At 35.4% G+C, this 23,692-nt stretch overlaps 2 protein-coding genes and 2 pseudogenes across 5 annotated transcripts; 1 reads left to right on the forward strand and 3 right to left on the reverse strand.

Annotated features, from left to right (window-relative positions):
* Nucleotides 1-702: 702 nt before the first annotated feature.
* Nucleotides 703-1,727, reverse strand: LOC106430046 (annotated as a pseudogene).
* On the reverse strand, nucleotides 703-9,449 carry LOC106394446 (AAA-ATPase At1g43910). 3 transcript variants are annotated; one of them, XM_048756621.1, is made up of 8 exons: nucleotides 8,729-9,449; nucleotides 8,109-8,663; nucleotides 6,793-8,047; nucleotides 1,821-1,966; nucleotides 1,536-1,730; nucleotides 1,379-1,456; nucleotides 1,141-1,191; nucleotides 703-955 (listed from the first exon to the last, which is right to left on the reverse strand). In XM_048756621.1, the coding sequence occupies exons 1-3, from the start codon at nucleotides 9,160-9,162 to the stop codon at nucleotides 7,669-7,671; spliced, it is 1,368 nt and encodes a 455-aa protein (XP_048612578.1). In that variant the 5' UTR covers nucleotides 9,163-9,449; the 3' UTR covers nucleotides 703-955; nucleotides 1,141-1,191; nucleotides 1,379-1,456; nucleotides 1,536-1,730; nucleotides 1,821-1,966; nucleotides 6,793-7,668. The 3 variants fall into 3 exon arrangements, with proteins under 3 accessions (XP_048612578.1, XP_048612580.1, XP_048612576.1); XM_048756623.1 differs by having other exon boundaries at nucleotides 1,536-1,741; nucleotides 6,793-8,046; nucleotides 8,108-8,663; nucleotides 8,729-9,448; XM_048756619.1 differs by having other exon boundaries at nucleotides 1,379-1,741.
* A 7,605-nt stretch (nucleotides 9,450-17,054) lies between these two features.
* On the forward strand, nucleotides 17,055-18,477 carry LOC106392973 (annotated as a pseudogene).
* Nucleotides 18,478-18,638: 161 nt separating this feature from the next.
* On the reverse strand, nucleotides 18,639-22,291 carry LOC106395230 (sugar transporter ERD6-like 15). Of its 2 annotated transcripts, XM_013835741.3 has the most exons (19): nucleotides 22,087-22,286; nucleotides 21,857-22,006; nucleotides 21,670-21,732; nucleotides 21,483-21,572; nucleotides 21,331-21,390; nucleotides 21,129-21,194; nucleotides 20,851-20,916; nucleotides 20,689-20,764; nucleotides 20,472-20,536; nucleotides 20,188-20,280; nucleotides 20,033-20,119; nucleotides 19,869-19,953; nucleotides 19,757-19,800; nucleotides 19,611-19,673; nucleotides 19,453-19,512; nucleotides 19,324-19,377; nucleotides 19,181-19,240; nucleotides 18,982-19,096; nucleotides 18,639-18,910 (listed from the first exon to the last, which is right to left on the reverse strand). In XM_013835741.3, the coding sequence occupies exons 2-19, from the start codon at nucleotides 21,995-21,997 to the stop codon at nucleotides 18,774-18,776; spliced, it is 1,425 nt and encodes a 474-aa protein (XP_013691195.2). In that variant the 5' UTR covers nucleotides 21,998-22,006; nucleotides 22,087-22,286; the 3' UTR covers nucleotides 18,639-18,773. The 2 variants fall into 2 exon arrangements, with proteins under 2 accessions (XP_013691195.2, XP_022557909.2); XM_022702188.2 differs by lacking the exon at nucleotides 21,331-21,390 and having other exon boundaries at nucleotides 22,087-22,291.
* Between the last annotated feature and the right edge of the window lie 1,401 nt (nucleotides 22,292-23,692).

Raw genomic sequence — 23,692 nt, forward strand, 5'->3', positions numbered from 1 at the left:
AAGAAGATAATGCCCGCATGTGCGGGCAAAACACCTAGTTTTCTTATATATAGAGATGCAAAATTGTGGAATAACTTAGTTTTAAGAGATTGAGAAAACCGTTACGTTTTGATTTATTTTCTAAAGCAAATAAAGAGAGCTATTATATATTAATTTTGATTTCTAAAACCATCTTTAAATCTAGATCATTTGCATACTAAAGCTTCATGTAACATGCAGACAAGATTGATGGACTCTGGCACAAAATCTTGCTGACAGGCATTGCTGATTTAGGAGGTTGGACAAGAGGTCGTGGGTCTTAAACAAAGTGTTTTTGCATAAATAATATTAAAAAGAGCCCAATTGTTTTAACAATTAAAAATAAGAGCCCAAAACTTTTTAAATTACCATAGATAAATGTAAAAATAAAAATAAAACTTAAAACCAATTTGCCAAGGGTCCAAAATTTTCTTGAGCAGGCGGCGGCTCTGCTGACAGGTAGGAAAGGGATTAGGTGTCAGGACTAACCAGAATATGATCGATTAATACAGCCTGCACGGTTCCTAAACCCTTGATCTCTGCAAATGATTGAATCCAGTCACTGGTGAAGTCAACTTGGATCAAATGTGACAGATACATGAGACTGTAGACCAGCCCTAACTGAACGATCAGACATAGGGGGCTAATCATACGCTCTTTATGATTGTTATTGGACAGGCAGAATAATGGTAGTGTTAAAATTATGATGTCGTTGTTGTGACTTTAGAGCTACCTAACATTCTTGTACATCTACAACAATTTGTAATGAATCAAAGCACAACTTCTATTACTTCTGAACCTAATACATAATTGTTCCTGAACCAAGTCATATAGTGTATGGATCAGCTAGGATAAGAAATTCATTCGGGTTACTTCAAGTTGAGGCAATTGTCAGCTGCTTGTCCAAATAGCTCCTGAACTTGCTTAAGCTCCTTCTCTGTCAAGAAACAAGGTTACACACCTCTTCAGACCAGCTCAATGTTCATAGACGCAATTGCAAGAACTTGGGGAAAATGAAAAACTGAAACACTAGAACCACCAAAGAGATCTCCCTGCGATGGTGTTAATCCTAGCGTGTTGTAGTAGCAAGAAAACGTACACACTGAACAAGAATCTGCTTACCTGCAGCCTCTATTGCTTATGGAGTTCTTGGCCAATAACATGGTTCTCCATCTGCAGAAAAACAGTAGATAAAGGAACATGCAAAGCCGTTAGATGAAAAGAAATACAGGTTTCAAGGATCTATCGAAACCAAGAACTCAAAATATCAGTCAGTTATGAACTTATATATTTTACATGGAGTTTTAACAAAAAAAAAAGAAAAAAAAATACATATATATATATATTATATATATGTTACCTGGAGTTGTGCAATTATTTTGAGCTGGGCTTCTTCACCTCCATCTGATAAAGGAAGTGCTCCAACCAAAGCATCAAACTTCACCAAAACAAGTAACAAGTATCAAAATTTTCCACACCAGCACCAATACAGATGAACTGAACACAAATCATCTAACCTGTTTAGCAGCCTTGACTAGATCGGCACTGAGCTGCTTAGGTTCATCAGTAGTAGGAGCAGAGGGTGGAGGATCAGGGTAATTAGGAGAAAGCTGGACGGGAGGAGCATCTCGTTGGAGTGTACCGAAAACATTGAAAGTGATTGCAGCTATCGAGTTCACTTGTTCTTGCAACTGTGATATTATATCCATCTTCTGCAGAGGATCTACGAGATTTCTCGTATCAGTATTCGCATCATGATGACGAAAAAGACCGAGCAACAGGGTTTTAAAGAAGAGACTTACCCGTCGACAAGATCTTTTGCTCCGGGAGGTGTTTGGCGACGACAGACGTTCAGAGTATTGCCGCGACGGCGTTTTAATTTTCTTCTTCTTTGCTCCCTTCTAGATTTTGGGCCATTACTTTTTTTTTTTTTTTAAATAATGCTCATCTGACATTGTGGATAAGGGATATAAATCGACCGGTTAATGCATTTAAGTGGTTAACTAGACATGTCTAGGGCATTCGGGTTGGGGTATTCAATCGGGTTTGACTAGGATTCAATCAATTCTTGGAGAGCATGAAATTTAATATCATTCAAATATATTTAAAAATCAGTTTAAATTTGGTTCGTATTTCTTCGAGTTCAGTTCAGATATAATAACAACACATTCCAAATTCAGTGTATTAACTCATTTTAAATTCGGATTCAGTATCAATTCAGGTTTTGATTATCCAAATCTTATTTGTGACTCAAAAGTATACGTTCTAGGGGACGACTGGTTTTCCCGCTACTACCCGCAAATGCAGCTTTTGCGGTTGGTAGTGGTTGTCGACGGTTTGCAAAAATCATTCAAATCGCTCTAAACCGTTTCAAACCGCTCTGAATTTCATAAATTCAAAAGCTGGCTCCAGAAAGCGTTTGCGGTTGCGGACGGTTACGGGAGGGTAAAAAAAAATTCTTTTTCTTTTTAAAAACAATATATATACAAAAGTAAAAATATTTAATAAAAAATTTAAAATTAAAATTATGAAAATATTAAAATATATCTATTATATTTTAATTAATATTATAAAATTTTATAATAAAAACAATTTCAATAAATTTTCAAAAATTAAAATTATAACTTTCTAAATATAAATTTTATATTTATTATAATTTTATGATTTTTGATATTTTTATCATTATATTAAATGTAAATATTGTTAATTTATTATTTCACTGTTTCCGCATTTGGTAGTTAACCAGTCTTTTTTTTTTGTCATTAAAAAAACCAGTCATAAGTCACCCGCAAACGCACCAATTTTTAATCGCAGTACCAGTCGTACAAATTTCTTAAAACCGCTAGAAACCGTAACCGCCCGCATCCACAAACTCCCGCAACCGCAACCGCTGCGGTTGAACCAGTCATGCCCTTAGTTTACAAATTTTAAAAAGTTTAAAACAATTTGCACTAACAAAGACTTAATGGCATGATTAAAGGTGGTTTTTAAAGAAGATAAACATAAGTAATTTAAAACTAACAATTAACATTTCTATTGAAAGTGATTTGGGATACTGTGTGAATAACAAAAAACATGAAAAAAATCATGTAATAATTGCAATGTCAGTAAACAAATTTTTGAACTTTTCAACTGTGAAATAAAATGGACCTACAAACTTAGAAAAGACTATTTTGGACACACAAGAGGAAGAAACAAGGCAGTTACACTTGTCTTTTGAATGCAATGGGTAGCTGTAACAGTATCAATTGCATGATTGTTCGATTGAAGTTTCTTGAAAAATACCTAGTGTCCTACAATACAGTTTGTGAACAGGGGCGGACTCACCCTGGAAAGGGGTGTTGCACGTGCCGCATATTGATTATATAAGTTTCTTGTGAACTGTAAATACATAAAGATGTCTAGTTCCATTGGCTTGAGTAGCTTCGTGTGCCCCCACTACTTCCAAGTTCGAAACTCCTTAAAACAGTCCTAGCTTTCTGATTTTACACACTCTTAATTGCTTTTAAAAAATATCATTTTTTCTCCTTTTCTTGTTACCTAAAATTATTTTTTTTATTTTATCGGTTTTCCTACATACTTGTGTTACCATTTATACAATATTTTCTCCTTTTTTTTCTTTTGGTCTTGATACATAACACTATTCTTTCTTTCTTTATAAACTTTTTTTTTCTACTACTAAATTGTATATAAGAAAAACTATAATTGATTCTATTTCACTCTAGCAGTTATTTTTATTATTTTTAATTTTTCAATAATTAGATTAATAAAAATACTTTTAAATATTATATGAAGTATATAATTTGTAAGATTACTTAAAAGGAAGATTAAAATTAACAAAATTAAATATCAAAAAATTATGAAAGTTACTATTTCTTTGTATGGTTCATTTAAAATAAGATGTAAATTTTAGATTTTTTTTAAAAAAAATAATAAAGTCCAATTCACTAAATTTTTTAATATAATATATATATTTTTTATTTATTTATTGTGTCACTCATTATATTATTTTTTAGATCTGCCCCTCTTTGTGAATGTTTTATTTTTAAAGGTTGTTAAGAGCATGTTTATTGGAGCAACCCCTAAGAGGGCTCATAGTAATTTTTTTAGTATTAAAGTGAAGTTAAGAACTTTTGTTAAGAGACCCTTAATTTTAGTGTTCCATTGGTAGTTTTTTAGTTAGGGGTCCTTAAAAAAATATATTAAACATTATTTTATTGAAGATAAAATTTATTTTAAAAAAACAATGTTAAACATAACATTTGAAACATAGATTTTTAAATAACAACATAAAAACAAAGATTACAAAAATAAACGATAATAATTTCAAAGAAGCATTAAAGCTTTAGTTGTTGTCTTGATCACGTCTAAATTTACGTCATATATGTGATGCATTTGTCTATCACGAATTCTAGTTCGAACACCCATCATATTGGCGATATTTGTAGGGATATCTGTAGAATATGTGAGATCGACATGTGAACTTCCGCTGCCTTCTTCTTGTTGGAAATCTGAAACATCAAATTGAGTGTATTCATCACGTTCATCTTCTACTATCATATTATGGAGTGTGATACATGCTCTCATAATCTTCCCAATTTTGACTTTATCCCAAAAAAGTGCTGGATTTTTAACAATGGAAAATCGAGCTTGCTAGACTACGAAAGCACGCTCGACTTCTTTTCAGACAGCTTCTTGACGTTGGACAAATAAAACTGCTTTCAGTCCTTGTGGAAGTGGAATATATTGGATAAAAGTTACCCATTTCGAATAAATACCATCGGTGCGATAGTACGCCAAATAGTCTCGTTCGTTGACCGAAAAATTCACTTGCGGGGCTTGACCATTTATTATGTCATAAAAAATAGGTGAGCGATCAAGAACATTAATATCGTTTGAAGTACCTGGAGGTCCAAAAAACGCATGTCATATCCAGAGATCATATGAAGTACCGTCTTTAAAACGATTATGGATTTTCCTGAACCACGGGAATATTGCATTTCCAAGCGGTGGGACAATTCTTCAACTCCCAATGCATACAATCGATGCTTCCTATCATCCCGGGAAATCCACAAAACTCTCCAATATGAAGTAGACGTTGAAGGTCATCCGGTGTTGGTCATCTTAGGTACTCATCACCGAACAAATTTATTATTGCTTTCACAAAATTTTCCACACATAACCGGGTAGTGGTTGAACCGAGCATGAGGTATTCGTCGACTGAATCAAGCACAGAACCATATGCCAACACACGAATAGCTGTTCTACATTTATGAAGTGTAGAGAGATAAAGCCTTCCGAGACTGTCTTTTTTTTGTCGAAAGAATGGAACTTCATTGGAGAGTCGATCAACAATATGTATGAACAATGGCTTGTTCATTCTAAATTGTCGTCGGAAAAGATTTTCAGGATATGTTGGAGTTTCACTGAAATAATCTGTAACGCTCCGACCCGCCCACGGCTAATGGGCCACCCACGCCCGCTCTCTCGGCCCGTGGGCCCCATCCCGTCTGACGGTCGGTCCGTTAATTTTCCAAAGGCTCGAAATCATTGTTTACTGGCCCTGCAATCACCACCCGACCTTTTCCCATGCTTTGGCCTCACTCGCACGCTATCACGAATCACTTCCCGATAGGTCACCCATCCTTCCACTACTTCAGCTTAAGCACGCTTAACTCTGGAGTTCTTTCAGGATGTGTTCCGGAAAAGATAAGTCAACTTTGGTGACATAGGTAGCCAAATCAATTCTCTTAAGCCTTTTTCACATATCACAACTCGGGATGTTACAATTCACCCCCTCTCAAAGAACGCAACGTCCTCGTTGCGCCCCCGACAGGTCTCAAGACGCCTCTCAGGTCGGAACTGAGATGGCTAACCAGCTCTGATACCACTTGTAACGCTCCGACCCGCCCACGGCTAATGGGCCACCCACGCCCGCTCTCTCGGCCCGTGGGCCCCATCCCGTCTGACGGTCGGTCCGTTAATTTTCCAAAGGCTCGAAATCATTGTTTACTGACCCTGCAATCACCACCCGATCTTTTCCCATGCTTTGGCCTCACTCGCACGCTATCACGAATCACTTCCCGATAGGTCACCCATCATTCCACTACTCCAGCTTAAGCATGCTTAACTCTGGAGTTCTTCAGGATGTGTTCCGGAAAAGATAAGTCAACTTTGTTGACATAGGTAGCCAAATCAATTCTCTTAAGCCTTTTTCACATATCACAACTGGGAATGTTACATAATCATTCCATAAACGCATATTGCATTCTTCACGATTTCTTTCGATAAAAACTTGTTTTTTCCTTGTCCTCCTTTCATCTTCTTAATCAATCAATGATCAGATTCTCGAACGTCTGTTCAAAATATTGATAGAAAGTTTCATCAAACGACTCTTCAAAATCGTTATGAGAAGAAGATGCCATGAGTTAGAATTGTTTTAGAAAGACAATGAAGAGAATGGAGAGAGATGAGAGAATACAAAGACATAGACGAATCAAAAAGAATCACAGGAAGGAAATATTTAGTTGATCAAAAATGTTCTTCATTCTCAAGATTCTAGATCATGACACCAAGCCACCTAACGAGAATCTACTAAACCAATAGGATCAAGAAGTACTAGACATGATTTTCAGTGAATGGAAATTTTTACATTCACTCAAACAATCAAGGAAATTATCAAAACAGTGAAAATTTCTCCATCAACATCACATTATCAACAACGGAAATTGTATACAGAACCGAGAAGATCAATGTTGGTCGGGAAAATCATACCTTGAGTTTATAGAGAAGATCGATTGTCTCTCCAGAGAATAAATGATTGTCTCTTCAATGGAACTTCAATCTGCAATTGAAGAAATCAGATTTACAGACTAAACATCAAAAACGTACAAGAAGGACCAAAATCAAACACATGCAAAATTGAGGAATTGAAAAATAAAAACGAAATTACTTAGCTTTGCTCATCGATTACACTTAGCATCAACCGACGATTCTCTTCGTAAAGGAGAGCCACCGAGATTTTCTCCGTTGAGCCACAGAGACTCGCCGTCGCTGAGAGACACCGAGATTCTTAGTCGAGGAGAGCCACCGACATCTCTTCGTCGACGAGACCGATGAGATTCTTGAATGGGATAGCCACCACCACCGAGATTCTTCGTCGTCAAAATCAACCCACCATATTCTTCGAGGAGCCGACCACCGATCGTCTTCTTTAATGAATAGAAAGAGGCGTTTGTTTCTTTTCGTCTTTTCTTTTCTTTTTTCTTTTCTTTTCCTCTCAAACTCAAAACCTAATACATCTTAAACACGTGGCTATTCTTCCACTCCTTATTTAAGACTCGCTGCTTACCTAGTTACCTTTTTTTTTTTAATTACAAATTAGCTAAGAATTGCACTTAAGAACCTGCAATTAAAAACATGCTCTAAGTGAAAAAAGGATATAATTATGACTTATGAGAGACTTCTTTATGTTCTCTAATATTTTGACATTACAATGTGTCTGCAGAAACGATATTTATTGCTGAAAAGAACCGAATACAGAGTTTTTTTCTAATTATTCTTTAAGATAACTAAAAGCACTAGAGATCCAATTATTATGTTTCTGTTTCTTTGGTCCCAGCATCTTGGATATTATATGATATATCCATCTTACTCCACTTTTGTATCATCTTCCTTTTTATTTTTCTTGGTTTCTAAGAATTCGATAACACCTTTGAGCGCAATATCAGCGTCCTTGCTCGCCATAAGTTGCTGGGTGATTTCGGCCGGAGTTGTGTTCACGTCAAGAACAAGCTTCTCAATAGAATCACACAGGATGTGACCATCAATCTTGAGGTATAAAGACACAAGTTTATTGAAAACAAGCGGTGTGCAATAGTCCATGAGAATATGAACGTCCATCCTTCCCGGCCTAAGCAACGCCGGGTCGAGCATTTCCTTGTGATTGGTTGTGAAAATTATGATCTTTTCTTCTCCGCAGCTCGACCAAAGTCCGTCCACAAAGTTCAGTAGACCAGACAAAGATATCTGTCATGAAAAAGGACAACTCATAAGGTTTGTAACAAAACAGAGAGGTTATAACAACTTACCCATCTTCATACTTGTTCTTTCCCTTTTTGGAGTCATCATCATCTTCTTCCTTTTCTTTGGTATGACGTTTCCGAGAAGCATCAGATCCACAATCGATGTCTTCAATAAGAAGAATTGACCGGTTCGTGGTAGAGGTGAGAATCTCACGCAACTCACCATCGTCTTTAACGCTCTGAATCTGGAGATCATAGATATTATACTTCATGTGATTAGCAATAGCAGCCACCATAGATGATTTTCCGGTACCAGGTGGGCCGTAAAGAAGATATCCACGTTTCCAGGCACGTCCCACGCTCCTGAAGAAGTCTTTTCCTTTAGAGAAAGCATCAAGATCATCGATCAATGTTGTCTTGAGGTCTGGCTCAATGGCAAGCGTCTCGAAGGTGGTGTGGTGCTCGAAAATGGCGGACTCCCAGTCAGAATCTTCTTTGTTGTATGTGAAGATCTGTAGATTCTCTCGATGCCTCATTATCTCCTCTGCTGATTTCGTCACGTATGCGAAATAACCTGCCATTATCTTCTCACGAAACTCCTTACACGTCAGATGAAAGTACCTGAAAAAAAACCCAAGAAACATCCATAAAACAACACTTTAAGAACAAACAATTTTAGAGTGTACCGTTTCTCGCGCCTCCCCTTAGATTTAACGTTGTGAAGAGTCCACTCAAGATGAATCCTTTCAAACTCGTCCATGATTTTGGTGTCTACAGGAATCCCTAGGTTCGGCTGAGCCGTTGGATTCTTCAGATTGTTGGAACCCACGAGAAGTTTTCCGGTGGAGAGCCCGGCGAGACGAGTGGGTAAGTAAACTTGAGCCGCACGGAAAGTCTGGTTCTCCACATACTCTCCCCAGTGTTGCTCGATCACGAACGTGAAATCAGACTGAAAGTAAGACGAGAAATAGTCCACAAGTTTCACGGTGATGTATTCTCTGATTCCCTTTGGGACTACCTCGTTGAGGATTGTGCGCAGAAGCATCGTGATAGCAGAAAATGTTGTGTACAGAGAGAAAACAGAGGACACAGAAGGCACTTGACTATAGAAAGTCGCCATTTTTTTTTGGTAGTAAAGAAGGGACTTGACGATGAACAGCTTTAGTAAAGAGTTGATGAGTTGTGTGCTTTATAGAGAGAGTTATGTGATTTTATATAAGTTTGATTATTGTTGTCTAGTCAAAAGGTTTTGACTTTATCAAAGTACAAAGAGAGTTTGGATTTTCCAGGGCAAGTGCAGGAAACTTGGTGGAAAGCTCACGAGTCCGTATGAGAACGTGGAAGACGTCACCTAGTCAAGGGAAAGTCACATCAAACTTTCGGATCTACGTCGGTACACAAATTTGAGTTTTGTACAAACTGAAATGTGTTGATTTACAAATTTGGACAAATCCAAATGTGTTTATTTGAATATTACATCTACGAATGCAATTGCAAACGAAACGTAGTGATTAGCTTGGCTCGGCTCAAGCTCGGTCGCTACGTAGCGACCGGACAGTGTGCATGTTCGGTCGTTGCGTAGTGGCTGAGCTTTGCTTGTCCGTGTTCCGATCGTCACATTCGAACCTATATGTGGTTGGTTTTGATACGTTTCTGTTACCTTGAGACATGTGGTATTTGATTCAATCGAGATTTGAACACGATTTTACTGCGTGATTCTTCGTAAATATTTCTTTACGAAGATTACTTTTCGTAAAAATGTTCATGCCGATTTTTACGGACTTTCAGATTTTGATTCCGTCGTGACCGATTTTGACCCCAACAACAATTAATACCATATTTTTGTATATATAAGTTTCATTGTTTTGTGTTTAGGAAAATGCTGAGATAAGTAATAGTAAGGTGAATTGTTTGCTAATGTTTCTCACAATCAATTCGAAAATAATTGATGAATATTATGATTCTGAATAGAGCATTTATCATCTTATTTTTTATTTTTGAAAAACAGCTGAATTTTGTCGTCCAATTATGTATTGGCCATATCCCCTATTCTATAATTCGACTTTTAAAATTTGACTTACAAATAAGAAATTTATGAATTTAGAACAAGATCAGTAAATTGCATATGAACGAACAAATAATCCTTTACCATTAATTTTGAAGGAGAATGTTTCTGATCAATTAAGATTATTTATTTAAAATATGTTTTATTATTTTAACTAGTATCTAGAAATTTAAATGAAAGAAATTTTTAAGTTATTTTATTAAGCTGCAGCAATATGGTATATTAGTATCTTACAAATGCAGTTTCAAAAAATTGTAATAGGAAGTAGTTTACATAATTTACGTCCCAGGTAACAATATAAAGAGTTGCCCCAAGAAAAATAAAATTAAATGGTCAACTAAAGATAATGCTGAGGTGAAGATTATCATTAAGAAAACACAACCGAGAAACATTTTCCGTGCAGCATCTTACGAGTTTTCTATGTAGAACTTTTATAAATTAATATTCGATTAATTAATAATCTCTATAAATTAATAAATTTTGCCGATCTCAACTTGTGCCTGTTCAAAATCTGACATAAATCAATAAAATAATAGGATAATATTTTTTTAGAAAATTATATGTAAATATATGGTCTCATTAAAATTGTAAATTAACAATTTCTATATATGCATATTTTATATAAGTAAGAACCTACTATTATATTGTTTTTTATATTCACAACATAATTTTTTTTATATTTTCTCAACACTTGATAAATTTTTGATGAGATTTAGTAATATTATATCTAAAACCACACTAAAGGTGTGATATATATTATATACACAAAATAATATAATTAATTAATATAAATGTGAACTTTAAAAAAAAAATTAATATCTCTACACTAAAATCAAATATTTTTTTATCTTAGAATAAATATCTTTTAAAAAAATCTAAATAAGAGAACGGTTATAAATTAATATCTCTTTAAATTAATAAAATTTCAAAGTCTCAACATTATTAATTTATACAGGTTCTACGGTATTTTGGCAAACGAATAGAAATATTTTATTACAAAAATCCGAGAAAATAAAGAAATATGAAAAATTGTGTTTAAAAAAAAGATATATGCAAAATTAAGACAACAAAAATCAGAGTATGTCTCTCTTCTTATAATATATCCTACATACTAGATAGTTTATGAACACAAGAAGATTCTACAATATTTGATGATTACACAACAAAATAATTAGTAAAATTTAAATAGTAATTATTTACGCGTAGCGCGGAAAACAACCTAGTTGTAATAAATATTAATGAATATGGATTTTAGAAGATTTCTCAAAAATTATGACGCTCTTGGAAAACTTGCAAACTAATAACAACTCACAATTATACAGACTACGGAAAAAATATTTAAAAGGGATCTTCAACATGGTGCGAGTAAATATGGCCAGACGTGGATTTTCATAGGACGGCTCAGGTGATGCAGTTAGGTGTAGTTCTTCATAAGGCATGTAGTATTGTCGGTTGTCGAATCGTCTATGTAATTTTTCTCATATCATAATTGTAAGATCATAATAAGTCAGCGTTAAAAAGAAAAAAATAACAACTCACAATATATATTGCAATATATTTATATAACATCGTCACAAATCAATTAAATTGTTAATATTTTAGTTTTCTAAATGGAAATGGAATAAACTACTTGTTCGCATGTAATTTCAATCCTGGAAAAGAATAGTCAACTCAACTAGTTTAGGGCATGACTGGTTCAAACGCAGCGGTTGTAGTTGCGGGAGTTTGTGGATGCGGGCGGTTGCGGTTTCTAGCGATTTTAAGAGATTTGTACAATTGGTACTGCGGTTAAAAATTGGTGCATTTGCGGGTGATTTATGACTGGTTAACTACCAAATGCAGTAACAGTCAAATAATAAATACAAAAATCATAAAATTATAATAAATATAAAATTTATATTTAGAAAGTTATAATTTTAATTTTTGAAAATTTATTGAAATTGTTTTTATTATAAAATTTTATAATATTAATTAAAATATAATATATATATTTTTTAATATTTTCATAATTTCAATTTTAATTTTTTTATTAAATATTTTTACTTTTGTATATATATTGTTTAAAAAAAATAAATTTTTTTACCCTCCCGCAACCGCAAACGCTAGCTGGAGCCAGCTTTTGAATTTATGAGATTCAGAGCGGTTTGAAGCGATTTAGAGCGATTTGAGTGATTGTTGCAAACCGCCAACAACCGCTACCAACCACAAAAGCTGCGTTTGCGGGTGGTAGCGGGAAAACCAGTCGCCCCCTTAAACGAAGCTAACCCGCAGCTTCTAAACTATTTTGATAAACTAGGTGTTCCTTTAATATAACAGAAACGTTTTAGCTAACGTTACGGTTGATGCGGTTCTTGATAGCGTTTGCCTAGCTAGGAAGACTCTTGAGAGTATCCTGATATGATCAAGAACTATCTAAGTAGAGTTGTTCCTTGCGATGATAACAAGTATGCAGGTTTGAACTCTTCTATCTTTAGCAATGGTTCTTTCTGTTATTGTAAAAATCTCTAGCTTTGTATAAAGAGTTTCTTGTTTATTCACGTAGGAAGCGATGCTTTTTAAATATACGTTAATCCTAATATCAAAATAAGAGTATTTGTCTAACTACCTTTAAGTATTTGGTAATTACAATATGCATCCATATCTATCGTAATACCTCCCTCAAGTTGGATTGTATAGATCGTAAACACCTAACTTGTGAATGAAAGCTTCAAATTCCTTCATTCCAAGACCTTTAGTGAGGACATCATCAAGTTGAATAGTAGTCGAAAAATGTTGTGGAGTGATAACACCTCGTACGATATCATCTCGTATAAAATGACCCTCTTTTCCAACATACTTCATTTTCATGGAATATCGGTTCTTACTCAGATAAAAAGCCGACATACTATGACAATGAAGAAGAATGGAATCAGAACAGTCGACTCCAAGAGATCCAAGCAGAGCCTGCAACCATATAACTTCACTAACTGTATCAGCCATCGCTCGGTACTCAACTTCAGTTGATGATAGGGACAACAGCGTCCTGTTTCGTGTCCTCCATGACACATGTGAACCACACAATTGAATAAACCATGCTGTACGAGAACGGCAAGTCAAAGGACAAGCTGCCCAATCCGAGTCACACCAAGCGTATAGTTGCAAATTTGGATCATCACTAAGTAGAATACCTTGTCCCTGATTGTTTTTCAAGTAGCGCACTACGCAAATTGCTGCTTCCTAATAATGATCAATAGTAGGATCATGCATAAACTGTGATAGACAATGAATCACAGAAGATAGCTCCGGATGAGTAACTCCAAGGTATATAATTCGACCCACAAGTCTCTGATAGGCAGATGGATTAGACAAAGGCGGAGCTGTTAACTGTGCCAATGCATGATTGTGTTCAATCAGGTGAGAGATCGGTTTCACACCAAGAAGACTAGTTTCAGAAATGATGTCAAGAACATATTTCCATTGACAAAAATAGATCCTCTGAGGACTGCGAGCGACCTCAATTCCTTAAAAATATTTCAAGATTCCAAGATCTTTCATTTGAAAACATGAGCTTAAGTACTCTTTAAATCCTTAAATGACGTCAGAAGAACTACCAGAGATGATAAGATCTTCAACATACACCAATACATGAGGACGAATCACACCATCAACAAACGGGAATAAGGAGTAATCAGAGACATCTTGAATGAATCCATATCTTTTATGAGCAGCATAGAGTTTTGCAAACCAACACCACAGTGCTTGTTTGAGGCCATAAAGAGATTTTATGCAACCGACAAACCTGAGTTGCATCCTCTGTCCGAAAACCTGGTGAAGGCTTTGTGTATACTTCCTCCTCTAGATCTTCATGTAAGAGAGCATTGTGGACATCCATTTGATGTAATTTCCAATCTTGAGATCCTGCTACCTTAAGAAACGAGCAAACACTCACCATCTTATAAACCGGTGCAAATGTTTCTTCATAATCAACGCCTTATGTAAGATTATTTCCAAGAACAATGAGTCGAGCTTTATATCTCTTAATTGTACCATTTGAGAGATATTTAATGGTGAAAACCCATTTACACCTAAGAGCCTTCTTACCTTGCGGTAATGTTTTAACAGTTCATATAGCTCTCTCGTCTAATGCATCAATATCGTCTACTACTGCTCCCCGCCAACGTTCAGCAGTAATGGCTGCCAGAAAGGCTTGATTCTGGGGAGAGAAACGAGAACTATCCACAAAATCATCTATCGGATACCAAGAGGAATCAACAAAATCGTTATCAGACCCGCTATTTGTCGTGTTAGGGATATATTCATGGAGACGAGTAGATGGAATCTTACGACGACAACCTATGCCCATCATAGGCTAACCATCGTCAAGAAGAGAAGACTCACTGTGGGTTTTCTCTGGAATTGTCAGTATAAGAGACCTCACGCGCGAAACAGAACCTTGTTCATCATGACCATGGTGTGAAGTAGAGGGTGAACTAGTCGTAATGTGAGGATCACCAGAAGTAGAGGATGACTCAGGTGTGGTACAAGAACTACCATAAGAAAAGATCTGAGAAACATGATCCGGTGTTGTTACTAACTCTTGAGGAGGATCGACATCCAATGGAGTGTCCATTTCTCAATCCAGCATCGGGATCGAAGTCGGAGTCAAATGATAATCATCCACATAAGTTTAGGTGGTGATGTAAAAGGAAAAGGAGTGGATGGAGAGGCTGTAGGCGTACTATCTGCAAACGAGAACTTATTTTCAAGAAAGACCACACCACAAAAGTCAATATCTTTCCACTTTCAAGATTGTAAACCAGCCATCCCTTCTGACAAAACGGATATCCAAAAAGGATAGATTGATTTCCCCTATCAGCAAATTTATATTCGCCATGTTGTTCGTTATGGATGTAGCATAAACAACCTAGACTCGTAAATGTGTCAATGGAGGAGGTCGCTCATATAATATCTCATATGGAGTCTTGGCTTGAGTATGGTCGTAGGTGTGCGATTAATCAGATAGCAACCTATAAGAATACAGTAACTCCAAAATCCCATATGAAGACTAGCTTGAAACCTTAAGCCCGAGACAGAGTGAGTATTTGTCTATGTTTCCGTTCGATGCGACCATTTTGCTGCGGAGTACCTATGCAAGATGTCTCATGTATGATCCCTTTGTCTCTAAAAAACTCATGCATACAAATAAATTCAGATCCGTTGTCACTGCAGATCGTTTTAACCTTGCGTTCAAATTGCCTTTCCACAAATGCAATAAACTTTTGCAATCTCGTCGTCACAGTAAATAGATTCATAATGCTCAAGAGAAATCATCCACTATGGTGAGAAAGTAACGTGATCCACATAACGATGGTGTCTGATATGGACCCCATAAATCACAATGAAATAACTCAAAAACCTCTAATGTTTTATTAATGCTTACTGGAAAAGAATATCTGGATTGTTTTTCCCGAATACAAATGTCGCAAGCTGCGAATAAAAAAAACTACTAGTAAAAGCCAGTAAATGTATAATCTCCATCGCTTTAGAGGCAAGATGGCCGAATCCGATGCCACATGTCCTCTGACTCTTTGTCTTGGACTTGTCTCACAGCAGCAACAACTACTCCTCTAAAGAAATATGATCCATTTATTTGCTCACCCACTCAAATCAGGGTTTGAGTGATGCGGTCTTGAACAACACAAATTCTGTCAGACATCTGCACCATACAACCTCTGTCTTTTGCTAGTTGAGATTCAAGATACACTTTTCCTTTTTTGTTTGCAACTTTCAGATAACCAACAGGGATTTTATTCTCATTGGTGCCATGTTGCAAAAATTCATTAGAAATTCAAAAGTTAATCTATGATCCAAGATTCAAAAAAATACATACCTGATTGATTTGGATGATGAGCAATATGTCGTACATGTAACATGTGAACCAAGATCTTCACTGTTGATCATTTCAACCCATAAATCCCAGTCGATCAGCGTCTGTGATGGCTAAATTCACAGAAATCACCGGCCGATGCATGGAAACATGATTCACACAAGCTGATTCCGAACGACGAGATGAGGATGATGAGGATGAAGGCAAGACCTTACTGTCAGTCAAACTCATACCAGAAATGTCTTGTGTTGTATTCTGAAGAGTGGAATGAGGTATGCTTCCCCACAAGAGAGGATATCCAATCTTCTGAAAACAGTTTGCAGAAAGTTGTCTTGTTCTTCCACAAAGGACACACACAACCGATGGATCATGAATTTCTGGTTGTTGTCTTTGACGCGGATTCGACGAACCTGTCAGCACCACAAAGCTTGATGCATCAGGTCATTCTTCAATCATACGACTTCCACATTTTGATTCTTCATTTTGGAGAACAACCTGATACGCTTCATCCAAATAAGGTAAAGGATCCTGAGATAAGAAAGATGATTTTACTGCTCTAAAAGTAGATTCATCAAGCTCCATCAGAAATTGGTGAAGCTTATCTTCCTTTTGTTCCTTCTCCTCTTGTTCCTTCTCGATTTCCACAGCCTTCTTTATACGCTGAAAATCAGCCAAAACTTGTCCAGAGTTTTGTCAATATTCCATAGTAAGCTTCCACAACATAGCCTTTATGGTGGTAGTTCGCAAGCTCTGTTTTGAGTCTCTGAACTCTCTATCCATTCTTGACCGAGAAACGCTTTTGAATATGCGTCCACAAATCATGAGCGACTTCATGGTCAGATGAAGAGCTTCTAAAATCTGGAGCGATCGTGAGTTTGATTCACGATACCTCCATGGTATTATTAGCCCACCATTCGTCAAGGTCGTCAAAGTCTTCACCAGGATTTGGGAGACTGCAATCCACGAATCCAAACTTCTTCCTTGTCCTCAAAGCAAGTCGAATATTTATAGCCCACTCGTCATAGTTAAGGCCACAAAGCTGGGTTGGGAGAAGATATATCCCTAGTTATCCCCTGAAGATAAATCATATGGATCGATCTCAGACGAGCTTCAAGTCTTGACTTAGACGTAAAGACTGAACCACCCCTGGTTCCATTAAAATCATCTCCAACCATTGATTAGATAAAGAGTAACTCAATAGAAAGACATCGAGTATACTAAGATCAATAAGAAAAATAAGAGACCAAAGAAACCAATATGGTTTATCGCTCTGAAACCATATCAAAATCTCTAGTTTTGTATAAAGAGTTTCCTGTTTATGCACGTAGGAGGCCATACCTCTTAAATACATGTTAACCCTAATACGAAAATAAGAATATTTACCTAATTATCCTTAAGTATTTGGCAGGGCGAGCCCAGTAAGGACAAGTGGGGTCAAATGACACCTCAAAAATACTAGATTTTTAATGATTCCGTAGTAGAAGTGGTTGTTTTGTACTCTTTGACACTACATAACATAAATCATGGTTAACATACTCACTGATACCATTCCTTCTTTGTTTTTTGAAAATCATACATATGTGACCCAGTAAAGTCAATCTCTGGGTCCACCACTGGTATTTAGTAATTACAATATACACCCATATCTATTTCAATAGTTATAACCTATGATTATTAGATGTCACATGCCTATCCCGACTTACTTTATGATTAACTCCATGGAGACTGGTCAGTTCGAGAGGACGTTGATTGTTGCAGAGGAAAGGAGTTTTGTTGAGTATATAGAAGGATGTACTGTTCCTTATGATACGAATAAGCTTCATGCTGCTGTTGTGGAGCTTTATTGTCGGGAAGGAGCTAAGATCAAGTTGGTTATGAACAAGGTAAAGGAGGGATCTACAATTTCCTTACTGAGGTGATGCAGGTTGAGACCGGGTATGCGATAACTTGGAAGTACCCGAGCATGGTTTTGGAAAGTGATGACTCTGTGGGAGAGTTTTACTCTGTGGCTTTGACTAATAACTATCAGCAAGCTGATACAGGGACTACGATGATTCACAAAGGAAAGAACACTAAAAGTAGGATCATTTCAAAGGGTATTTAGGCTGGCCATTCGAGAAACTGTTATCGTGGACTTGTTCAGGTTCAGTTCAAAGCTGAGAATGCTAAAAGCACTTCCACTTCCGACTCAATGCTTATTGATGACAAAGCAGCTGCTAATACCTATTCTTACATCCAGCTATAACTGGTTCATGATCGAACATTCTGTTATGATATAAAGCTGTAAACTTAGTATTTTTGTTTCGGTGTGGTAGGTTTGAAACAATAACAGGTCAAGAACCCATCAGCAAGAGTGATGCGAGTATCTCAAAAGATTGGAAAAGACCAGCTTTTATATTTCCAGCAGAGAGGAATCGATCACCAGAGAGTATTAGCTGCGATGATCTTTCGATTCTGCAGAGAGATATTCAATAAGCTGCCTGATGAATTTGGAGCTGAAGTTAACCAGCTTATAGGCATTAAGCTTGAAGGATCAGTGGGTTAGACAGGAAAAAAATCACAATTACACAACAAGCTTTGGGTATATACTAGTTTCAGTCTGTAAACTTTGTATTATGTAATGTTTTAATAGCATGATGTGGACCATTGTGAAAGGTGTTGCTAATATATTAACTATTGTCTTTTTTGGATAAAATTTGAACTCTTGCCTAAAACATGAAAACAATAATGTTCTTAGAAATGACATTTTAATAAAAAAATTCTGTGTACAAACTTATATTTATAAAAATTGGGAAAATATTTAAGGTGTGGAATTTTTAAGAGGATCAGTGAAAAGAGATTGGATTTCTTCTAAAGATTTGCCTTTGGTCTCTGGAACAAGTTTGGCTATGAACACAAATCCAAGACCAGTCACTGTGGCAAACATCAGAAATGTTCCTGAAATTATACAAAGGTATAAATTGTATTAATATATATAGGCCTTTTCGTATAATAATATTAAAAATCACCTGTTGAACTCCATTGAAGCAAGAAGTTAAAAGAATAAGCAACGAGCCAAGAACTTATAGAGCCGGCCAAGTTACAAACTGTCCCGGCTGCTCCCTTCACATCTACTGGATATATCTAAAGAAATAAATTATACCTAATTAATATCTAGATTATATCAAATGTTTTCTGAAAATTTCTATAACAAAAGTAATTAGTTACCTCTGATGCTACAATCCATGGTATTGACGACATGGCTAGTCCGTATGATGCAAAGTACACCTAGTTTTTTTTTTTCTCTCTAGCATTATAGACAATAATGAAGTATAAAGGTAACTAATATGTTGTTGTAGTGATAGTTTTACCAGAACACTAATGAGAGCTAAGATAGAAGTTCCTCTTTCCCACCAACGATTCTCCTGAAAAGTAAGAGATTAAGGTCTAGGGTGATCAAACCAAGGTACCGGTCAAGTAGAGTAGACTAGTTAGTATGCCTGCAAGAAGAAAGAAATGGATGTGGCAAGGCATCCCAAGAATGATCCAGCTTGAGAAACCTACAATCACCGCCAAAAGAAACAAACAAATTAACCTCCCAAATTTTACTAAATAATCGATTATTTTATGCTTTCGGTTAAGAGTTTTAGTTTTTAACCAGTAGGAGTGAACGTCTCCCAGACACATCCACAAGCATAGTACCTAAAACACCTCCCAACATCTACAAAGTATGTTTCAAATGATCATATAATATACCAACTTAAAGTGCAAGGAGTTTTATTCATATTCTTTAATCTATAAAACCTGAACTAGAGATGTTGTTATGAATCCAAAGTCACTTGATACACCTGATCATCAGATGAATTAACAATTATTAACGGTAAAAGAAAACAAAAGAAAAAGCAAATATATTTACCTGTACGGGTAAAAATGGAGTCAGTGTAATAACTATAACCACTATGTCCTCCAAGCTCAGGCAAAGCTATAAGAGCAACTCCAATCTGTCAATGGTTCAAACAGTCAAGAAATCCAAAGAGAAATTACAAAATTATTCAGTATTACACAAAAAGAATGATTTACTGTAAGTGAGAATGCATATTTTCGCTGAAAGAGCTTGAAGAAACCGCTGTCGCCATCTTCTTGTTGTTTAACATGTTCTGTGTAATCCTGTTATGATCATTAAATGTTAGGAAAGCAATGTATAGATATTGGATTATTAGACATAGGTCCATAACCAATATCTCTTGGGCTTCATATGATATATCTGATTCTGCTCCTCGCAGGCTTAACAAGACCGCTTTAACCTCCTTTTCCCTCCCTACTTTAGCCTATAAAACATATGAATTCATCTTAGTTCTCTTTTCTGATTCACATTTGCTCACCAAATGTTTTAGCTAATGCAGTTTACTGTATTCAAAATTTCATTCAGTTAATTAATGACAAAGGAGAGAGTTATATAAACACAAATAGTTAATTGTGTGTAAATATAAACGCAAACGCAAACAAATGAAGATCTTACTAGCCATCGAGGAGATTCAGGGATGAAGAAAAGAAGAGGAATTATCACAAGAAAAGGAATAACTCCTGTCCAAGACAAACACACAAAAACGATTACAAGAACTTTTTATTCACTTGTAATTAAATAAAAAGAACTTTTATTTCACTTTGCCTCAAAAGAGGTGGTCTAAACTTTGCATTTGATGAGGAGGATTGATCTCTTGACCAAATTACCATACCCAAAATGGCTAAATCGCGCCAACCAACGACTGTACCAAGTGCATAGAAGAGTGATGAACCGACAATCGCGAATAACTGTAGAACATACAAGATATGTATTTTAGTAAGTTAGAAACATACACTGATCTACATTCTCAAAAATGTTGGTTCTTTAGTTTTACCTGTGAGCAAGAAGAAACAGCTCCTCTTAAGTTTCTTGGTGTTATCTCAGTCATGTAAATCGGCCCCTGTGTTAAGTGATCCGTTATTCAAACATAGGCCACATTCATTCAATGTTTAAAGGGTTAATAATTTAAGAAAACATATACCAGTTTTCCGGAGCTAAACCGAATATGTGATTAAACAAACACCTATTGTTATTACTTGTCATATATTCACTTGATTAAACTAAACTAAATCTTTATTTTATTAACCGCCAAACTCGAGTATGTGGTGTTACCAAGTACGCGCTAATTCCGATTCCGATCCCATGCAGTAACCTTCCCATATCCAGCATCCAGATAACCTTCGGATTAAAGAACAAAGGATAGAACAAACTCCTGTTAGATATCTGAAAAGATCATATTTAGACCCAACAAAAAAAGATTACCATTTCTTGACATGACAAAAACAAATAAAAAGAAAACCGAAAAATGGCAAACCTTGGCAAATGCAATACTAAACCAGCCGGATATGAAGAACACGTTGATGATCCACATTGTCTGGCTCGAAGAGAAGCACGTCCCAAGGATTACATATATAACAATGATAAAATTCATAATTTTATTATTATTTAAAGAAACTAGAAACTTACGTTGATACGACCAACTAAATCTGTTAATTTCCCACAGATTAGTGCTCCAAGGATTATACCCACCGTTAATATCGATCCAAATAGTGAATACTGAAAACATAAACCGAGCAATCGTTATTTTTTTAATGGCTGAATAAAAAAACCGGTCTAACCAGAGAAATAAACCGAAATAGTAAACTAGACTTACATCAGCAACGGAGAGATTCAAGTCTTTCATGATACCAGACTGTGTAGGAGCCGAATATCCACTCTGTTAAAATAATAATAAACATTGTATTAACTCAACATGCATTAACACAATCTTGATTTAATCTAAAAACTAGACAAAAAGCAATAAATTAACAATTTTAATAAATTGCAATTCAGTAACTCACTATGCATCCAGAGACAAAAGCGCCACAAGAACAGACAGTAAAGGCAAGAACAAAAGGTCTCGTCGAGACATTTGATATCCCGGACAGAAGTGATGGAGAAGAAGATGAAGGAGAAGCTAATAATAAACCTTCTTCTTCCATTTCGCTGAGCTTGAAATTAAAAGTATGGCATAAAGATTAATACAGTTACACATCAGATCGTGTCGAAAGAACGAGAAAAGAAGGAATACCTGGACAGGGTCAACTCTGATCAAAAAGAAAAACAAGCCAAGAAATGTAGAGAAGTAGTTCACCTAATATAAAAATAAATGTAAAGGAGTCGACGCTGGTTTATGCTTTTCAAGATACTATTTATTTAGAGAGTATTTCAAGAAACCTACACACGTGCTTTCAATTATTCAGAATGAAAGTAAACAAAAAAAAAACAGATAGAAAATGAAGCAGAAGAGAGAGAGAGAGAAAGAGAGATCACAGGTTAGTCAAAATCTTATTCTCAGTGTCAACCTCTATATTCATCAACTAATAGAATTATATTATTTTATATTTAATGTCTTTTAAAGAAGAAAATAAAATATTATCAAATTATATTATGTTTTTAAAATTAAAAGGTAAAAAGACAAAAATAATAATAGTAATTACAAAAAAAAATATTTTTAACATCGTCATCAAAACACTAAACCCTAAATCTTAATCCCCAAACCTTAAATCCTAGACCTTAAACCCTTGGGTAAACCCTAAACCCTAGGATAAATCCTAAACTCTAAATAAAAATCACTAAAAATAAAACACTCAAGGGTTTAGGATTTAGGGTTTTAGTGTTTAGTGTTTTTATTTAGAGTTTAGGATTTATCTAAGGGTTTAAGATATAGGATTTAGAGTTTATTGTTTTGCTGACAACGTTAAAATATATTTTTTTAAATTCATTTTTCTTGTAACTACTACTTTTTTTTTACTTTTTTTTTATTTTAAAAAATAATATAACTTCATAATATTTTGTTTCTTTTTTTAAAAAGATATCAAATTTGAAATAATGAAATCCTATTGGTTGGTGAACTTAGAAGTACCATAAGAAGCAAATTAATCACTCAAATAAGTGGTTCAATTGTAGTACTTAGGGATCGAATCCACAAGGAGCTAGGAAACCTAATAAATCTAATCAGAGTTGTTAAGCTAGTTTTTTTTTATGTTTAAATGTAAAGTTGCAAGTTTGTGAGCAAGTAATTGCTCGAATTGGGGTTTTGGTACTTAAATGGAAATAGCTAGACTTAGGGTTTTTATTCAGGAAATCAAGATTATAATCCTACAGATGCCTAATAAGTTTTATGCATGATATTATAGAGCTCAACACTTAATAACAAACCCTTAGGCTTTCGTTTTCTAGGTTTGTCTATTGACCAGTGTCGATCGATTATTCTATAGGAATATCGATCGATACACTTGTTGAACGTCGACCGATTATTCGATAGGAATATCGATCGACGCGCTTGGTCAAGCGTTAATGCGCAGATTGAATATGCTCACTAAGCTTACTAGATCAGCTTTCGCTTATTCTAGCAAGTCTTAGCTCAATTAGAATAGTTTCAGGATGAAATAAAAGCTATCGCTTATATCTAACAATCCTAGGGCAAGTGCTAGGTAACTAATCTAGAAACAGACATTAATGATAATCTTAATGATGAATATTACAACTTAGCAATCTATAGTTGGGGCTAATCCCTCATAACCTATTTAACCCTAAAATCTAACAAGAGAATTAATCAGACATGGCTAAGCAATTCATAACAGCAATAAGGTAAAAAAACTGCATAGATAAATAGATAAATATCAATGGAGTTC

This window comes from Brassica napus, chromosome A2 (assembly GCF_020379485.1).
Source record: "Brassica napus cultivar Da-Ae chromosome A2, Da-Ae, whole genome shotgun sequence".
NCBI classification, from domain to species: Eukaryota; Viridiplantae; Streptophyta; class Magnoliopsida; order Brassicales; family Brassicaceae; genus Brassica; species Brassica napus.

What these genes read in the sequence shown, in the direction of transcription:
- LOC106395230 (XM_013835741.3), bottom strand. Translation starts at nt 21,997, where the DNA reads ATGGAAGAAGAAGGTTTATTATTAGCTTCTCCTTCATCTTCTTCTCCA. An exon ending in TGAATCTCTCCGTTGCTGAT is followed by an intron (nt 21,573 to 21,669) that starts GTAAGTCTAGTT and finishes TTATGTTTTCAG; the next exon opens with TATTCACTATTTGGATCGAT. An exon ending in CTCCATTTTTACCCGTACAG is followed by an intron (nt 19,801 to 19,868) that starts GTAAATATATTT and finishes TCTGATGATCAG; the next exon opens with GTGTATCAAGTGACTTTGGA.
- LOC106394446 (XM_048756621.1), bottom strand. Translation starts at nt 9,162, where the DNA reads ATGGCGACTTTCTATAGTCAAGTGCCTTCTGTGTCCTCTGTTTTCTCT. An exon ending in AAGGGGAGGCGCGAGAAACG is followed by an intron (nt 8,664 to 8,728) that starts GTACACTCTAAA and finishes GTTTTTTTTCAG; the next exon opens with GTACTTTCATCTGACGTGTA. An exon ending in AAGAACAAGTATGAAGATGG is followed by an intron (nt 8,048 to 8,108) that starts GTAAGTTGTTAT and finishes TTTTTCATGACA; the next exon opens with GATATCTTTGTCTGGTCTAC.